Here is a 15,063-nt window from a genome sequence, read left to right as displayed (position 1 = left end):
AGGGATAAGAGACTACTCCTCAACTTTACAAAAGTCATCTCCAGCTCAAAAGCTCTCCTATTTCTTTCCCTCCAAACAACCCACATCAGTGCAAGTGGGGCAACACTCCAAGCCCTTCCTCTTCTCCTTCTTCCGTATTTCCAGCTAAATATCAATCCCTTCACAATGCCTGACATCACGCAATAAATTCCAAACCATGTTAGGATTTCCCACCATAACCTCGAAAGCAACCCGACAATGAATCAGGACGTGGTCTACTTTCCTTATACAGAAAACACCATCAAGGTAACACTTGTTGCTAGCCAAGTGAAGAAACACACCTTCCTTGGTACCTCAGGGCACCGAATTATGTGGAAAAGTAACCTCTTCCTAATTAGTAGCTTTTCATAAAAAGTTTTGACAGAGAAGATACTATTGTTCCCCACCCCAACCTCCATATGTTATGGTTCATGGGGCACTTTGTTTGTGAAGTAAATCAATCAAGCTTTGGAACTCTTGTCGCTTCCCGCTCTTGAAAATTCCTCCTAAAGCTCAGGTCCCCAAAAAACATCTTCATCTTGTAGCTTTCAAATTCTTTGGACTGTGGATTCCTTTTGGCAAGAAATTCTGAAAATATCTGGGAATGATATCTTTGAGTATAGTCCCCACACTACCTATGCTCCCAGAAACATACCTTCCTCCCATCCCTCTACCCTAAAAGACACATTGTCACTAAACTCCTCCCATCCCCTTAAAATGTGCCTCCATAATCTGCATCTATAAGGCATAGTGATGCTTTTAGTTCTCCAAATCCCTTCCAAGACCCCATATTTTTCCGCTATGATCTCTTACAAAAAAGCATCTTCCTCATCCCAACTCTCCATAACCATTTCCCTAATAATGCTTTATTGAAAACCTTCAAATCTGTAACTCCTAATCCACCCCTACGCTTAGTCGTCGTAACTGTTTCCCAGCTCACCAAATGGTATAGAACATGCATAGCATGAGAAAAGGCATCGTTGATTTGATTGTTCTATCTAGAATATATGTGTATGACGGCTGTGAAATAGCTTTTCATACCTTTGATTTAGTAGCTTTTAAGTTAAATAACAAAGAATCAGGAATACATGAGCAATATGCATATTCATTTTCATCTTTGGAATTCTACACATAATGGGTCAGTGTGCTGCTATAGCTCTTTCTTCTAACGCTTGCAGCATCCATTTTTTTAAAGCTATCCTTCAAAATTAGCCGGTAAACTAGCTCAGCTTCCCATAAAAGAGGTAAAATTGTTTCTACAAAAATAATCAAGGGCACTTAGTTTGCTATTTGAACTTCTTGTATTGCTGCCTTTGTGATAAAGGACGACAACTTTTATGTTTGTGTTTTATTCCCCAAATTTGTGAATTGTGTAGATCTCCAATAGTTTAGGAACATTTAAGGTTTTATTTTCCTGTTCTTCTATTATCTGAAGATTTTGCTGCTATTTTTTTTTTTTTTTGAGAAATGGCAACTTTTTCATCTAAATATCCACAGGTATACTACATCAAAGTGTAGTCCCTCTTCCAAAAGTATTACAATCTTGGAAACCTATTTGCCTTTTTTGTTACAAATAGTCTAAAACATTAAAAATATTTTGTCTGTCCTGGCACTTTTTGTTCACACCAAAAGTAATACAAAGCCAGGCAATTCATCTTAAAATTCTGTAAATTGCTCTGCTTCCCCTCAAAACGTCTTTGATTTCTTTCTTTCCACACTGTCCACCATATGGGACACTCTTCTGTCTCACCTCCTTTTCCGTGGCATTACCAACTCTAATCCAACACTTCAACACTCCTTCTATATTCCTTGGTTTCACCCAAGTTATTTTCCTCAGACATATGAATAATCTCCATAGCTGGTCTGCACATTTACAGTGTAAAAAGAGATGGTTAACTGTCTCTGTTCTTCACATAGATAGCATCTGGAGCACAATTGGTACTTCCTCTTCTTCATGTTTTCAAGTGAAGCAATTGGCCTTATATGGAATTTTAGTACCTATATCATCTTCCATAGCCACTGATCCATCCTATTGTTTGAAGTGGTGAAATTACTGTATGCTGAATTTACAGAGAAGACTCCTTTGTTGCCTAACTTCCATATTGCAGTATCTTTTTCCCCAGTTAGATTGTTGAAAGGGGACTGAGTGTTGTAGAGGGCACCTAGTGGAAGAACCTGTTCCTATCCCACCTGCTTTAACCATGTTGCCCTGGACCTTTGTCTTCAAGCAATCTCCTTTCTTTTAGCTTTGTCTTCAAACTCCATATTGAGAGCTAATTTTTTTGTTGTTCTCCGGTCTCTAATGTTCTATGCTCCGGTATCTGTTCTACCCCCCCTCCCCCCCCCCCCCCCCGTATAACTCAATGTCCACCAATTTTGAGTCTTCAATGAAGTCTGAAAAGTCTATCATGCCTTTGTTAATTCTGCTGCATTTTTCTTCTCTGAATGGTATCTAACTGTGTTGAAGTCTCCACAAAGGACCCAAGGTCGTGAGACTGAGAGTAACCCTCTGGCTGCTCCAATCTCCCACCAAGTCTCTTCCCTCTTCTCTTTATCATTTGGAGCATAGACTCCTGTGAGATGCCAATTGAAATCTTGGCACTTCCCTATGAAGCTGCATGTGACAGAGTTCATACCGACACTGCTAATTTCCCCCTCCCATGCTCTCTTGTTCCACATTGTGACTATGCCTCCTCTAGTCTCACTGGCCTCCAATAGAGCATAATTAACCCATCTATTACTCCAAACTTCTCTGATTATATCAGTGATTTCCCCTTCCACCTTGGTTTCCTTGAAGCAGACCACATCTGCCTTCCAAGTGTTCTAGATATTTTTTATATCACAACCCTTTTTGTCGCACTATTCATCCCCCTTAACATTCCATGAAACGATATTGTTAGAATATGAATAGTTATATACAATCCTAGAGTAGGAATAGAAATAGGAATATTAATAGAAATAGAAATTGTAAATAATATCCTACTTGATAAAGAATTGTATTGTAGTGTCTATAAATAGGGTCTTTGTTTAATAATGTAGACACACAATTCAATAATGTTTTTCTCCTATATTTCTCACATGGTATCAGAGCCTCTACGATCTTGGTAGAGAATAAAAAAGCTTCTGCTGCCGGCGGGCGGCTATTACCCATATATGCCGCCCGTCTGGCTAATGATTATGTTAGCAAAAGTCGAGGTCACTGTGTATCTTTTCCGTGGCTATTTTCTCATATCTAATTTGAGTAGCACTGTGCATCTTCTCCGTCACTACTTTTTCATATTTAATTTGCATAGTACCGTGCATTTTTTGGGACTACTTTCTCATATCTGATTTATGTAGCACCGTGCATCATTTCATTGACTTCTTTTTCATATCTTATTTGTGTAGAAGCATATCATCTTTTCGGTGACTACTTTCTCATATTTGATTTGTGTAACACCGTGCCATCTTTCCGGTGACTACTTTTTCATATCCGATTTGCGTAGCACCGTGTCGCCTTTTCGGTGACTACTTTCTTATTTGTGTAGGGTCGTGCCATCATTCCGTCCCTACCCATATAACAGTAGGGTCGTGCCATTATTCCGATCCTACCCATATCATTCTCTTTCTTAGTAGGGTCATGACATTATTCCAACCCTATCCATATAATTTTATTTCTCAAATTGTGACCACTTTTAATAATCTAGTGCATGAGCATGTTCCGGTCAGTTTTATGGTGACTTTCTTGTTTAAGATCTACTCTTCTCTTGATTTCAAGACGTTCCATATATTTTATACCAAAATTTCGAGCACTTTCCAACGGCCATTGCATTATTTCCGAGAGATTTGAGTTTTCCTGCGTTGTTTTCTTTTTGTTTCAGATTTACTTTTGCCAAAAGAAGAAGAAGAAGGTATACTCAGATTTTTGGGTTGGATTACAGTGATATTTTCTCCCGTGGCTAAAATAGCATGCCCGCCTTCTATCTATAGTAGTTGTTCTCCATTGGCCTTTTAATCAGTTGGACATTAAGAATGTTTTTCTGTGATCTCTTGGAAGAAGTCTATATGGAGCAACCACCTGATTTTGTTGCTTAAGGGGAGTTTGGTAGCCTTGTATGTCGATTGTGTAAGTCACTCTATGGTCTGAAACAATATTCTCAAGCTTGGTTTAGGAAGTTCAACATTGCAATTTAGGAATTTATCACTCTATGTTTTATCGACATTATGCTCAAATCCAATATTTAATGAGAAGAGATTGACTGGCATTATGCATCAAATCCAGTGTTTCATGAGAAGATTGAGCACATTGAGATTGACTGTCAATTTTGTGAAGTCGAGTGATCAACTTGCAGATATCTCACTAAGCCCCTTATCTGCCTCGTATTAATTATATTTATAACAAGCTAGGTACATACGACTTGTATGCACTAGCTTGAGGGGGAGTGTTATAATAGGAATAGGTATATACAATCCTACATAGAATAGGAATATGAATATTAATAGAATAGAAATAGTAAATAGTATCCTACTTAGTAAAGGATTGTATTGTAGTGTCTATAAATAGGGTCTCTGTGTAATATTGTAGATACACAAAATTCAATAATATTTTCTTCTCCTATATTTCTCACATTTACATCTGGTGATTTCATTAGACTTGAAACCCGCATTGTAAAAGATGGTTTTATCCCCCATTAATATGGTTCTGGCCATGGTTACCGGAAAAAGAAGCCCCCCCCCCTCCCGGCGCGCGCGCGTTGGGACTTGACAGAATTTGACTTTATGTTGAAAGTTGGCTAAAAATTCATGTCTGAGTGCATGCCTCTTTTTCATCTTTACCTTTTCTAAACATATCTTATGGTTTGCTGCTAATTTTACAAAGTGCTTTTGATTTCTTATTGTTCTATTGGAGGCCTTTCAACCTGGTTCTTTTTCTTAGTGTATGCTATTGATTTCTAATTGTTTTTTCTTTTTAATAATATGCCATCTTTTTTGCTTTAATCTTCCATCTCATCCTGTAATTCAATTGTTATAACAGTGGTTTATTGGGCGTTGTTTAGTATCTACAAATTTTAATAGTAAGAATTAGGTTCTGATCCCTACCTAATTTCTTACTGCTAATTGTTTGTGTGAACCAGGCTTCAACCCCGAACTACTTGGTAGTACCCTCTTTGTAAATTGGAAAAAAATGATTTTTCTGGAGATTGACATACTTGTGGCATTTCCTATTTGTGAAAACTCTCTACTATAATATACCCCTAAAGAATAACGTTAGCCAAGGTGTTATGTCCCAATCTTGGCTTGCAGTCCATGTGACCAGAATTTAAATGCAGGATGCTGTCAAACACACAGTGGGAAAATTTCTGGAATATGTCATGGAGAATCATCGTGTTAGTAGGGAACCTGCAACAATTTTACAGGCTTTCCAGTTATCTCTGGTCAGTATCTTTCTGCCTCCACTACCCATACTTTCTTCTTGCATCTTTCTGAAATATTCTATTTTTTTCAGTGGAATCGATCTTTCTCTTCATTGACTATCTTAATAGTTCAGGTAAAAAAATTAAGTCATAATAATTAGGAATCCAAAAAATGAGGATTTTTTTTTAAAAAATTTCATGTTGCTCAATATTCTTATATTTAGGAGCCTTTTATTAATATAAAGTCGATAAGAAATTTTGTGCTTTTAGATTCAATCGAGTTTCTATGATCTGGGCAGAAATCTAAGTAGCTTCTTGGAGGCTGCTCAACCAAAGTTTTCCTTTAACTTTTTTAGTTTTACAATTTTTGTATGTTTGATGTCTGTTTCCACATCTCTTTATGTGTCTGTCTTTTGTGTTCTCCGTTCCACCCAAATCTATTCTCGTCAAGAAGAATACAACAGTGAAAATCTCATCTTCGAGATACACACTTGCGGCTTGTGCTTCTATTGCCTCACTTGGACAAATCAGTCAGTTTAGCTGACCTATCATATTGATATCCTACATTTGTGTAGTCATCACTCTACATCAACTAACCTGTTGAGTCAATAGTATATATTAATTGACCTATCAAGTTTTACTTTTTCCTATTTTTCCAATGCTCAACGTCGTCGTTAAATCATTGTCCATACAACATCATGTTTTGCGAGATCCGATTAATCTGGTACTATGCATGTTCTCGAATTCAATCATGTCTTGTAGATCCATGGTAGTCCTACATAATTTAATCTGACGGCAAGGTCAAGTCTTATTTGGTTAGTTTGAAGTAGTATTAACTTATTCATGAAATTACCATTCAATTTTATCTTATACTGGGGTTCGTTTAGTTGCATCACTAAGATAGTATAAAACCTGCTTAAAACTCCACATTAGTAATACAATGTATGATACATATTTTGGGCAACCAAGGTTGTGGCAAAGTGGTCAAATGAAATGGTATAAGAACCCTGAAGTCTTAAGTTCAAATCCCAGGGCAAAAACACTATGTTTTCTTCCCACCTATCCAAGCTTTCTCGACCCGATACCTGTGCGGTTGGGAGGTGACAAGTAACCCGTGGAATTATCTAGGTGGCACAGGCTGACCAGGTCACCATGATTATGAAAAAATAATACAATAATACACTGTTTGATTGGCGTTTTTGTTTCCTGCATAGCTAATATGCATAAGTTATGTACGGGACTTTTATTTTGCGTGGAAAAAAGTTTAAATAGGAATACAGGGATTAGTAATAAACAAATTAAAACACACCTAATATGTCCAAAATAACTCACATGTATTAAACTGTATCTTTTTCTATATACACATATCTTAATCCTTGCATAACAAAATCTGCATTACTAGTTCCTACGATACAATCCCTGCATTATTAATCTCTGCAGCTTGTCTCTACACCAAACGACCCTTAGTGTGCTTCTTGCTTCAAGAAAAAACGTCTTTACTGTCTCTCTGATTCTTCTTATTTGACATTTACTGTGAATTCTCAGTGTTGGGTTGCAGCTTCAATCTTAAAGCAAAAGATTGACAAAGAGGAGACTTTCTTGCTAGCAAAGCAGCACTTAAAGTTTGGATGCACCGAAGAAGAGACAAACAATGTCTGTCTGAAGATCCGTTCCTTGAAAAAGTTGTTCCTGCAATGGTTGGATCAAAACGATAATGCTTCAAGTTCTTCCAACTGTTCTTTTTTAGTTGCCAGATCTATTGCAGAAGAGCCATCAACAGGAAGCATGTCACAAGTTGTAGAATCTCCCCAGGCGAATGTGCAAAAGCAAATGGAAGAAAGATTGCAAGACAAAAAATTATACAGGCAATGCATTGTGAAGCCTAAAGAAGAACTTGTAGATATTGAAAGGGAAACTTTCATTAAGGAGGTCCAGTGTAGATGTGAGAGGCGAATGTCAAACCTGGTACAAAAGCAAAAGGAGGAAATTGAAGAATTCCAGAAAGTATGGGATAAGAAGAAGGAAGAGCTTGAGCAGGAATACAGATTACAGTTTGCTGTTGTTCGGTCTATATATGGTCAGAATGCTGCAATAAAGGATAGACAAAAACCAATAGAAACTGAATTTTCAAGAAAAATGCAAGAGCTAAAATGCTACAAGGATCAGAAACTTAAAGAGCTTGAGGTAGAACACTCTGCTATGAAGAACAAGGAAATGCAAAAGGCTTCTTTGTGGTTGGCCGAAGCAAATTCCTTTAGGGCTGTTGGATCTCATCCGATAGATGGCATAGGGTGCTCTCAGGAAAATGTAAATGTCTCGCACAATTCTCCCAAGACTGTTCAACCTGTAACTGGCCATCATGTTAAGGAACTGAATGCAGGTAATATTTTGGATAACATGCGGTCTGATGTACCTGCATCTACTTCTGTTGAGTCGGATATTCTTCCTATTGAATCTACAAATGTTTTAACAACTCCAGCTACAGAGGACCTAGCTGGGGTCAAGTCTGTCGAGAGAGGATTGGTTGCTCTATCCAAGCGGTCTAATGAAGTGGGTGGTCCAGATGTACCTGCATCTACTTATGATGAGTCGAATATTCTTACTATTGAAACAACAAATGTTTTAACAATGCCAGCAATGGAGGAGCAAGTTGAGATTATGTCCACGGCTGAAGTGTTGGTTGCTAAATCCAATCAGTTAGAGCCTAATGAAGGAGATGATTTAGGTTGTAGTTCAGAGGGAATTGGAGCACTGGGTGCTAGATCCAAGCAGCCCAATGAAGTAGGTGATCCAGATCTACCTGCATCTACTTCCGACGAGTCAAATATTCTTCCTGTTGAATCATCAAATGTTTTAACAATGCCAGCAATGGAAAAGCAACTTGAGATCGCGTCTATGGCTGGTGCGTTTGTTGCTAAATCCAACCAGCCTAATGAAATAGGTGATTTAGGTGGTAGTTCAGAGGAAATTGGAGCATTAAGTGCTAGTTCCAAGCAGGCTACTGAAGTAAGTGATCCAGATGTACCTGCATCTACTTCCAATGTGTCAAATATTCTTCCCATTGAAACTTCAAATGTTTTAACTACGCCAGCAACAGAGGAGCAAGTTAAAATCACCTCTAGCACTGGAGCATTGGTTGCTAGATCCAAGCAGCCTAATGAAGTGGATGATTCAGGTGGAAGTTCAGCGGAAATTGTTTCTGTGTTTCCTCTGCCTCCTGAAGAACATACTGAGGTTATATTAGAGGATCCAACTAGAGAGCATTTGTCGGAGGTATCTGGATCGGGTTTTGATGTAGTTCTGGGGAATGATAATTCAGAAGTAAATGTTACTGAAGAATTCAATACGGAACATGATAGTCCGCAAAATAATTCTCATTTGCGAAATGATGAAGATAACCCGAGAGATGCAGTTAGATCCACTGATACAAACCTAATTTCTCCTCTGAAATTGGTAGTTGACTTGCCTTTGGTAGCAGCAGCTCTTTGTTCTGATGATGGTGGTTCTTTACCTCAAAATCAAGTAAGTGGTCTTTGTCTTTGAAATTTATATGGTGTTTGTATTGTGTTATTGTGTAGAACGTCCATATTCAGAATCTGGGCACAGTTATATATGCTCTTCCTAGGAGAAGTGAAAAAATGTCTCAAATTGCAAAGACATGCTCTGTTTTGATCATTTTTGTGCTAGTAATTGGCAAGTTATCTCTTAGTTTTATTCCAAGCTGTAGGACAGATAATTTGGACCATTTTGTCTGGTGACTTGCAGTTCTACCCTCCAAAAACTTTATGAATTTTGTCCTGATATATTGTGGAAAAATATTGGCTGTTCTGTTATTAATGGTTTTGCACTTAAATTGGATCAGCTAAATCAGTATGAATGTTTCCAGTCTTCAGGATATAATGGAACACTCACTCATGAGATGCCACTCCCAGAAAATCAGAGTGGAACACAAGTTGAAGTTGATGCTGGGCAGTATGGAGCCAACAGTTCTGAAGCTGTGTTAATTAGTAGTTCTGAGCAACAGCAGCCAGCTTCGGATGGTTTTTCGCTTGCTGCTCATGATCCACTGAGCGACATTACGCATGATATCCATAATGACGAAAGGAACTTTATGCCAAACCTTGGGTCTACTCGTCATTTGGATGGGGAGACGATGGAACCTTTACAGGCAGGTGGTAATTCGGAAGAGTGTCCATCTGTCGATGTTGAGATGTCACCTCTGAGCTGTGAAATCACTAATTTCTCAGAAGTCAGTAGAGTGGATCCTCGACCCATTTCAGAACAGGGTGCGTCTTCCCATAATATTGGAACTCCAGTTCAAGTGCCAGGTTCCGCTGAGCTTCCTAGTCCAGCAGTCCTGCAATATAAAACTAATGCTGCCGTTGTTCAAGGACCCAGGAACATACCAGTTCATCCTGACCATCAAATGGCCACTTGGAATTCAACTCTTCCTTTCAATGCTGATCCTCTGCATAAAGATTGGGAAAGGATACATAAAGAAAGAGAACAAGGCACCAAGATTCTTGAGGACATGGTTAATTCCAATTTTGTACTAAGTGATTCTTTGCTCCTAGTCCTTTATTCTTAAAGTTCTTCTCTTTTTGAACAGAAATTGCGTCTGAGATCTGATTGCGAGAAGGAGATAGAGGAAATGATTGCACAAATCCGTAAGAAATATGATCATAAACTTCAGGAGGCTGAGGCCGCATTTCTTCGGAAGAAGAAAGAACTTGATGTGAATCAGAACAAAGTTCTCATGAATAAGCTTTTGGCAGATGCCTTTAGATGCAAGTGCATGAATCTCAAACCTTCAGGGTTCCCAGGCATGCGCCAAGGTATGCAATCAATTTTGGTTATGCATTTCCAATGAGTAGTCAACTTTTCTTGTCATAATATTTAACTGACAATTACGTCCAGATTTTACTTGGAGTACATTTTTAATTCCCTTATAGGGGTCTTCCATTACATATATTATCAGGGTGATACAAAGATAGTGCTATTTTTTGCAACTTTGCTAGGTTATATAAGTCAGGATGGTTATTTCTCAAGTAAAAAAAATCTTTTATTGTGTACTGAAGTATTATTGTTCTTTGTAGTTGTGCCTTCTAGTTATTTGCAGCATCTACATCAGGTATCCCAGCAGCCTAATTTGAGGTCTTCTCCTATGACTGGTTCGTCTTCAGCTAGCCAACAAAGTTCAGTCCCAGTTTGTTTGAGAGCTTCCCCTGTCACTAGTTTGTCCTCAGCCAGCCAAGCACAGGTTAGACAGGACACTTCTGTCCCCTCTAATCGTTCAGTATATTCTGGTGGGATTTGTCAGCCTACAGTAAGGTGTGCACCTGTTAATGGGTTATCTTTAGCTGGCCAACCTGCACCTACTCAGCAGATAGCTGCTGGTACTCGTTCAACAGCACATTCTGCAGGAACTCCTGGCAGGCCACCTCTCATCAGTGCAATTACCCCTTCCACTGGTAATCTTAGGGTAGCTAGCGAGATCCGTGCTCCAGCCCCACATCTTCAGCCTTTCAGGACTCCTTCATCCATGTCTTCTGGCAGCAGCCCGTCAACCCTTGCTCATAGTATACAAAATCACCCCCAATCCACTTACATGGCTGCATCATCACCCTCACTTCCCCAATTAACTTCTCTACTAACAACATCATCCCCATCCCCATCCCCATCCCCATCCCCATCCCAATCCCAACATCCGCAACATCAGATATCTACGCCGTTGGTTCCACAGGTAGCTGTAGATCTTTCTAGTCCTCGGAATCCGACTCTGCAGCATGACATTGGTGGGTTGCCTGCAGCACGAAATCAGTCTATCTCTGCTCAGGAACTGCTTTTTAATGTGGAGAACCAGCCTCATGCAAACAGGCCGAACATTATGCCACCTTTACCAGATGTGGACTCTGACTTTGATTTATTGGACCTATCTGAATTTCAAACACTGGATAGTGTACAGGGAGTTTCTACCTCTTCAGCCGGAGCTACTAATGTAACTGATGTTGTCTGTGTGTCTGATGATGACTGACCTGTGACAATGAAGTGTATTTTGTCATCCACGGGTCAGCTTATCACGTGTTTGTAAAAATGAATTTATGAAAAGACCAGTAAGGAAGAGAAAGGTAAGAGGAGGAAGCCTGACAAAATTAAATAGGGTTGCATGTCCTTTCCCCCTTCATTTTTTTCCTCCGGGATTCCATGAATGCAGCTGTAAATGGTCAATTAATCTTTCTATATTATAATAATAGGACGCAATATCATCTGTTTATGTGTTCTCTTGTTTGTTCTGTGTTCTATATCGATGTTTGGTTTACACAGGCTAAGAGGTATTCGATTGATGTTTGAGTTGGACTTGCAAAAAATGAGTATTTTGAACTTGAAGTTGAAAGGTATGTTTGTGAGAGCAGAAATTGTGTTTTGACTTGAACTTCACTTGAAAATTGAATATTTTTGTAAATCTGTATTTCACTCGAAATATATCTTCAAACTTGTCACTTTTAAATATTGAAATTCTAATTAGGCCCTAAGTTTCTGGAGCTGAAGATCGGATCGGCCTTGTATGGAGTGCTTTTTGGCTCCCCGAAGACCTTCCACGTGACTGGCAACCTATTATTTCAATTTCTGTAGACCACTCAAGGAAGTCTTTCATTTCAGGGTACGGTTCTATGGTGGATTGCGAAGTCTCTTCTAAAGAATTTATTAGAATTGGTTTCCAAGGTTAAGAAACTAATCTGACAGCATTATATAATATGCACTTTTGGCTAAAAATGAAAATAATCATTTCATTTAACGTTTAAGACCTAGACATATTTAAAACATACATTGGAATAGACTCGATACATTATAGCCCCAGTTCATTTAGACAACTTGAACTAAGGTTATTCCTAGAGCACTTGAATGCATAATAAAATATTTTTATTTGATATTTTTGGTTCAAATTTTGATAAACATATTTGAATGTGTATTCAAATGTTTATTACGTAGATAAGTTAATTATTTAAAATGTGTCACCTTTATTTATGTGCATTTAACTCAATAAGTCATAACACTTCAGGTCTATTCTATTTGAAGTTCACGTGTACACTTAAAGAACATGATATATTTTAAGTGGTTAATTTAACTACCTAATAAATGCTTGAGATCATGTGTAAAAAAAATCAAAAATTAATTTGAAAGTGTCTTATAGGAAAAGGAATACTTTATTATGTATTTAGGGTAGTCTGGTGTGAAGAATAACACCAAATAGTCATGAGATTAAATTATGGTGACACTTGATTTGTTGTTTGGTTGGCAAACCTGGGGAATTAATAATTTATCCTTTCCCTTGGGTGATATAGTTATCCCTGAATAAGTAGGTAAAATGACAAAAATATCCCTTTAAATTTGTTTTATACATCACTTTTCACATTCATACATATTCACATTATTTTTTATACCATATATAATAACATTCACTACCTTCACTACTCCTTATGTTTATAATAATTCTTCATATTTTTTTATTTTTAAAAATGACACTATATAAACATAATTTTTAGTTATGAATTTATTTGACTAATTCTTATGTTTATTTATATTTTGATTTCTCTACTACGAAATTACATATTTTTAATTATATATTCTTTTAGTCACTTGACAACTTGTATTTTATATATCAAGTAAAATGAAATTTTTAATATTTTAGAATTCAAGAGTGATATTTGCTGAAATGAAGTGATATAAATAATAAATCTCTTTTACTTTAACAAATTTAAAATAAAAATTCTATTTTTAAGCTAAATAAAATGAAATTTTTATTTTTAAATTCATATGGTGCCATCATGGGAATGCACACACAAAAATATTTAAACTAAATAAAATGAAAGTTTTATTTTTAAGAATGAATAACTAAAGCTTGAAAAAAATATAAAAAATACTAAATAAAGTGAAAGGTATTTTTGTAAACAAACAACTTGTTCTTAAAATTTATGTTTTGCATATTATTTTGAATACACAAACCAAACAATTAATAAAATATAATCTCAGCATGAATTATTCTATCATAACTTGTATTCAAACCAAACAACATCTTAAATGCTTATTTAGAACAAATTTTAATTTAAGTTTTTAAATAAAATTGTGGTAAGTTTAAAAGGATGTCGATGTATTAAGCCTGAATTAGGTAAATGCACTTGTAATCCCGGCACTCAACATCCATTTCTTATGTAAAAGGTTCAAATTTACCCTCAACTTGACTATATGTTCACATTTATTCTCTTGTGGTTAAAATTAACTCCTTCGTTAAGAATTTTTTTAAATAACCATCCAATTAAAGGATTCTCCCAAATTATATTTCAATTACCCAATCCAGTTGAATACCCATTTAAACCAGTGAACAGCCGATGCGTGACCACAAATCCACACAATATTAAAAGGGTCAAAACTACCCTCCAACTTCGAAATAGAGCAAATATATCTTCTGCTTGTTTTTGAATTCAAAACATTCCTCCTTTAACTATTGAATCACTTCTACCCTCTCTTTTAACAGTCTAATATGTGGCATTCAATGTGTCAATAATAACGCCACATGAACGTCAACCTAAGGACACAAAACGTGACTAACCCACCCACCCATTAAAAGACCTGACTTCCCCTTATAACTCTACATGAAAAAGACGATTTGAGATTTTTTTTCTTGAAGAAATGAATTTTGTTAATCTCCAAGAGGCTGCCAAAATTAGTATTTTGAGAAGAAGATTGAAGAAAGAGAATTTATTTCAGCCCAAGAGGTTGAAAAAGTAACGATTTTAGAGAAGAAAATCAAAAAATTGAAAACTCATTGCGTTTGTTGTAGGGATGATGAAGTGAATGCATGTCCTTGTTTAATTTAGGAAAACTTAATATATGAAGGGAATGTTTATTCTTGTTGTAGTACTTATGTTGAAGTTTGTATTTTGTAAGGAGGTTGTAGTACTTATGCTGAAGTGAATATTTTATTTGGTTGTATGAGGTTGAAGTGAATCTAAATTCGACATCAATATAGGTCCAGATTTGGACATCAATGTCACACAAAATTTAAAAAATAGTGTGTGAAAATCTGGCCAGAAATGCTAGATAAAATCTGAATAAATGGACTCAAAACTGGACATTTAATGCATTGCAAAATATGGACCAACGCTGATCAATAGTGTTGCACAATAACTAAGTAAAAAATTGAAACTCATGCATTCACCACATCTATAATAATGACTTCAAACACTGAAAAAGTGCTTTCACAAAAATTGAAAATTGCACACAACAAGGACTTCACAAAAGCTGAAAAATAATATTTTCATCAAACATGAAGTAAAAAATTGGAAATAGACTCCATGAAATCGGGACAAAAATCGGACACTAATACTTCATCAAACTTCGTAACTTTATATCAACTTCAAGCCAAAAAAAAAAAAGCATTCTTTGTTTTGCATCTACCAAATTTAGCCCAAAATAAACACAAATATTCATTGTTTTGCGTCTACCAACTTCAAGCAAACATAAATAAAAGCATTCAATTTTTGCACTAGCCTATTCATATTAAATCTGGGATCTCCTATTAGCTTTTAGTCTTCAACTTGTCCACCTTCTTCTCTCTTTTTCTTTTCAACTAATTGTTAATGACAACTTCTTT

At 36.7% G+C, this 15,063-nt stretch overlaps 1 protein-coding gene across 2 annotated transcripts in view; it reads left to right on the top strand.

Annotated features, from left to right (window-relative positions):
* Nucleotides 1-11,685, top strand: part of LOC129898762 (helicase protein MOM1-like) — a 43,032-nt gene extending 31,347 nt beyond the window's left edge. For both annotated transcript variants that reach the window (XM_055973425.1, XM_055973424.1), the window contains exons 16-20: nucleotides 5,328-5,432; nucleotides 6,957-8,933; nucleotides 9,298-9,945; nucleotides 10,021-10,246; nucleotides 10,508-11,685. In XM_055973425.1, coding sequence (XP_055829400.1) covers nucleotides 5,328-5,432; nucleotides 6,957-8,933; nucleotides 9,298-9,945; nucleotides 10,021-10,246; nucleotides 10,508-11,445 — 3,894 coding nt within the window. In that variant the 3' untranslated portion in view covers nucleotides 11,446-11,685. The remainder of the gene's footprint in view (nucleotides 1-5,327; nucleotides 5,433-6,956; nucleotides 8,934-9,297; nucleotides 9,946-10,020; nucleotides 10,247-10,507) is intronic.
* Nucleotides 11,686-15,063: the final 3,378 nt, after the last annotated feature.

This window comes from Solanum dulcamara, chromosome 8 (assembly GCF_947179165.1).
Source record: "Solanum dulcamara chromosome 8, daSolDulc1.2, whole genome shotgun sequence".
In the NCBI taxonomy this organism is placed as follows: Eukaryota; Viridiplantae; Streptophyta; class Magnoliopsida; order Solanales; family Solanaceae; genus Solanum; species Solanum dulcamara.
Note: the sequence above shows the minus strand (reverse complement) of the source record. Positions and strands in the feature narration are given on the sequence as shown.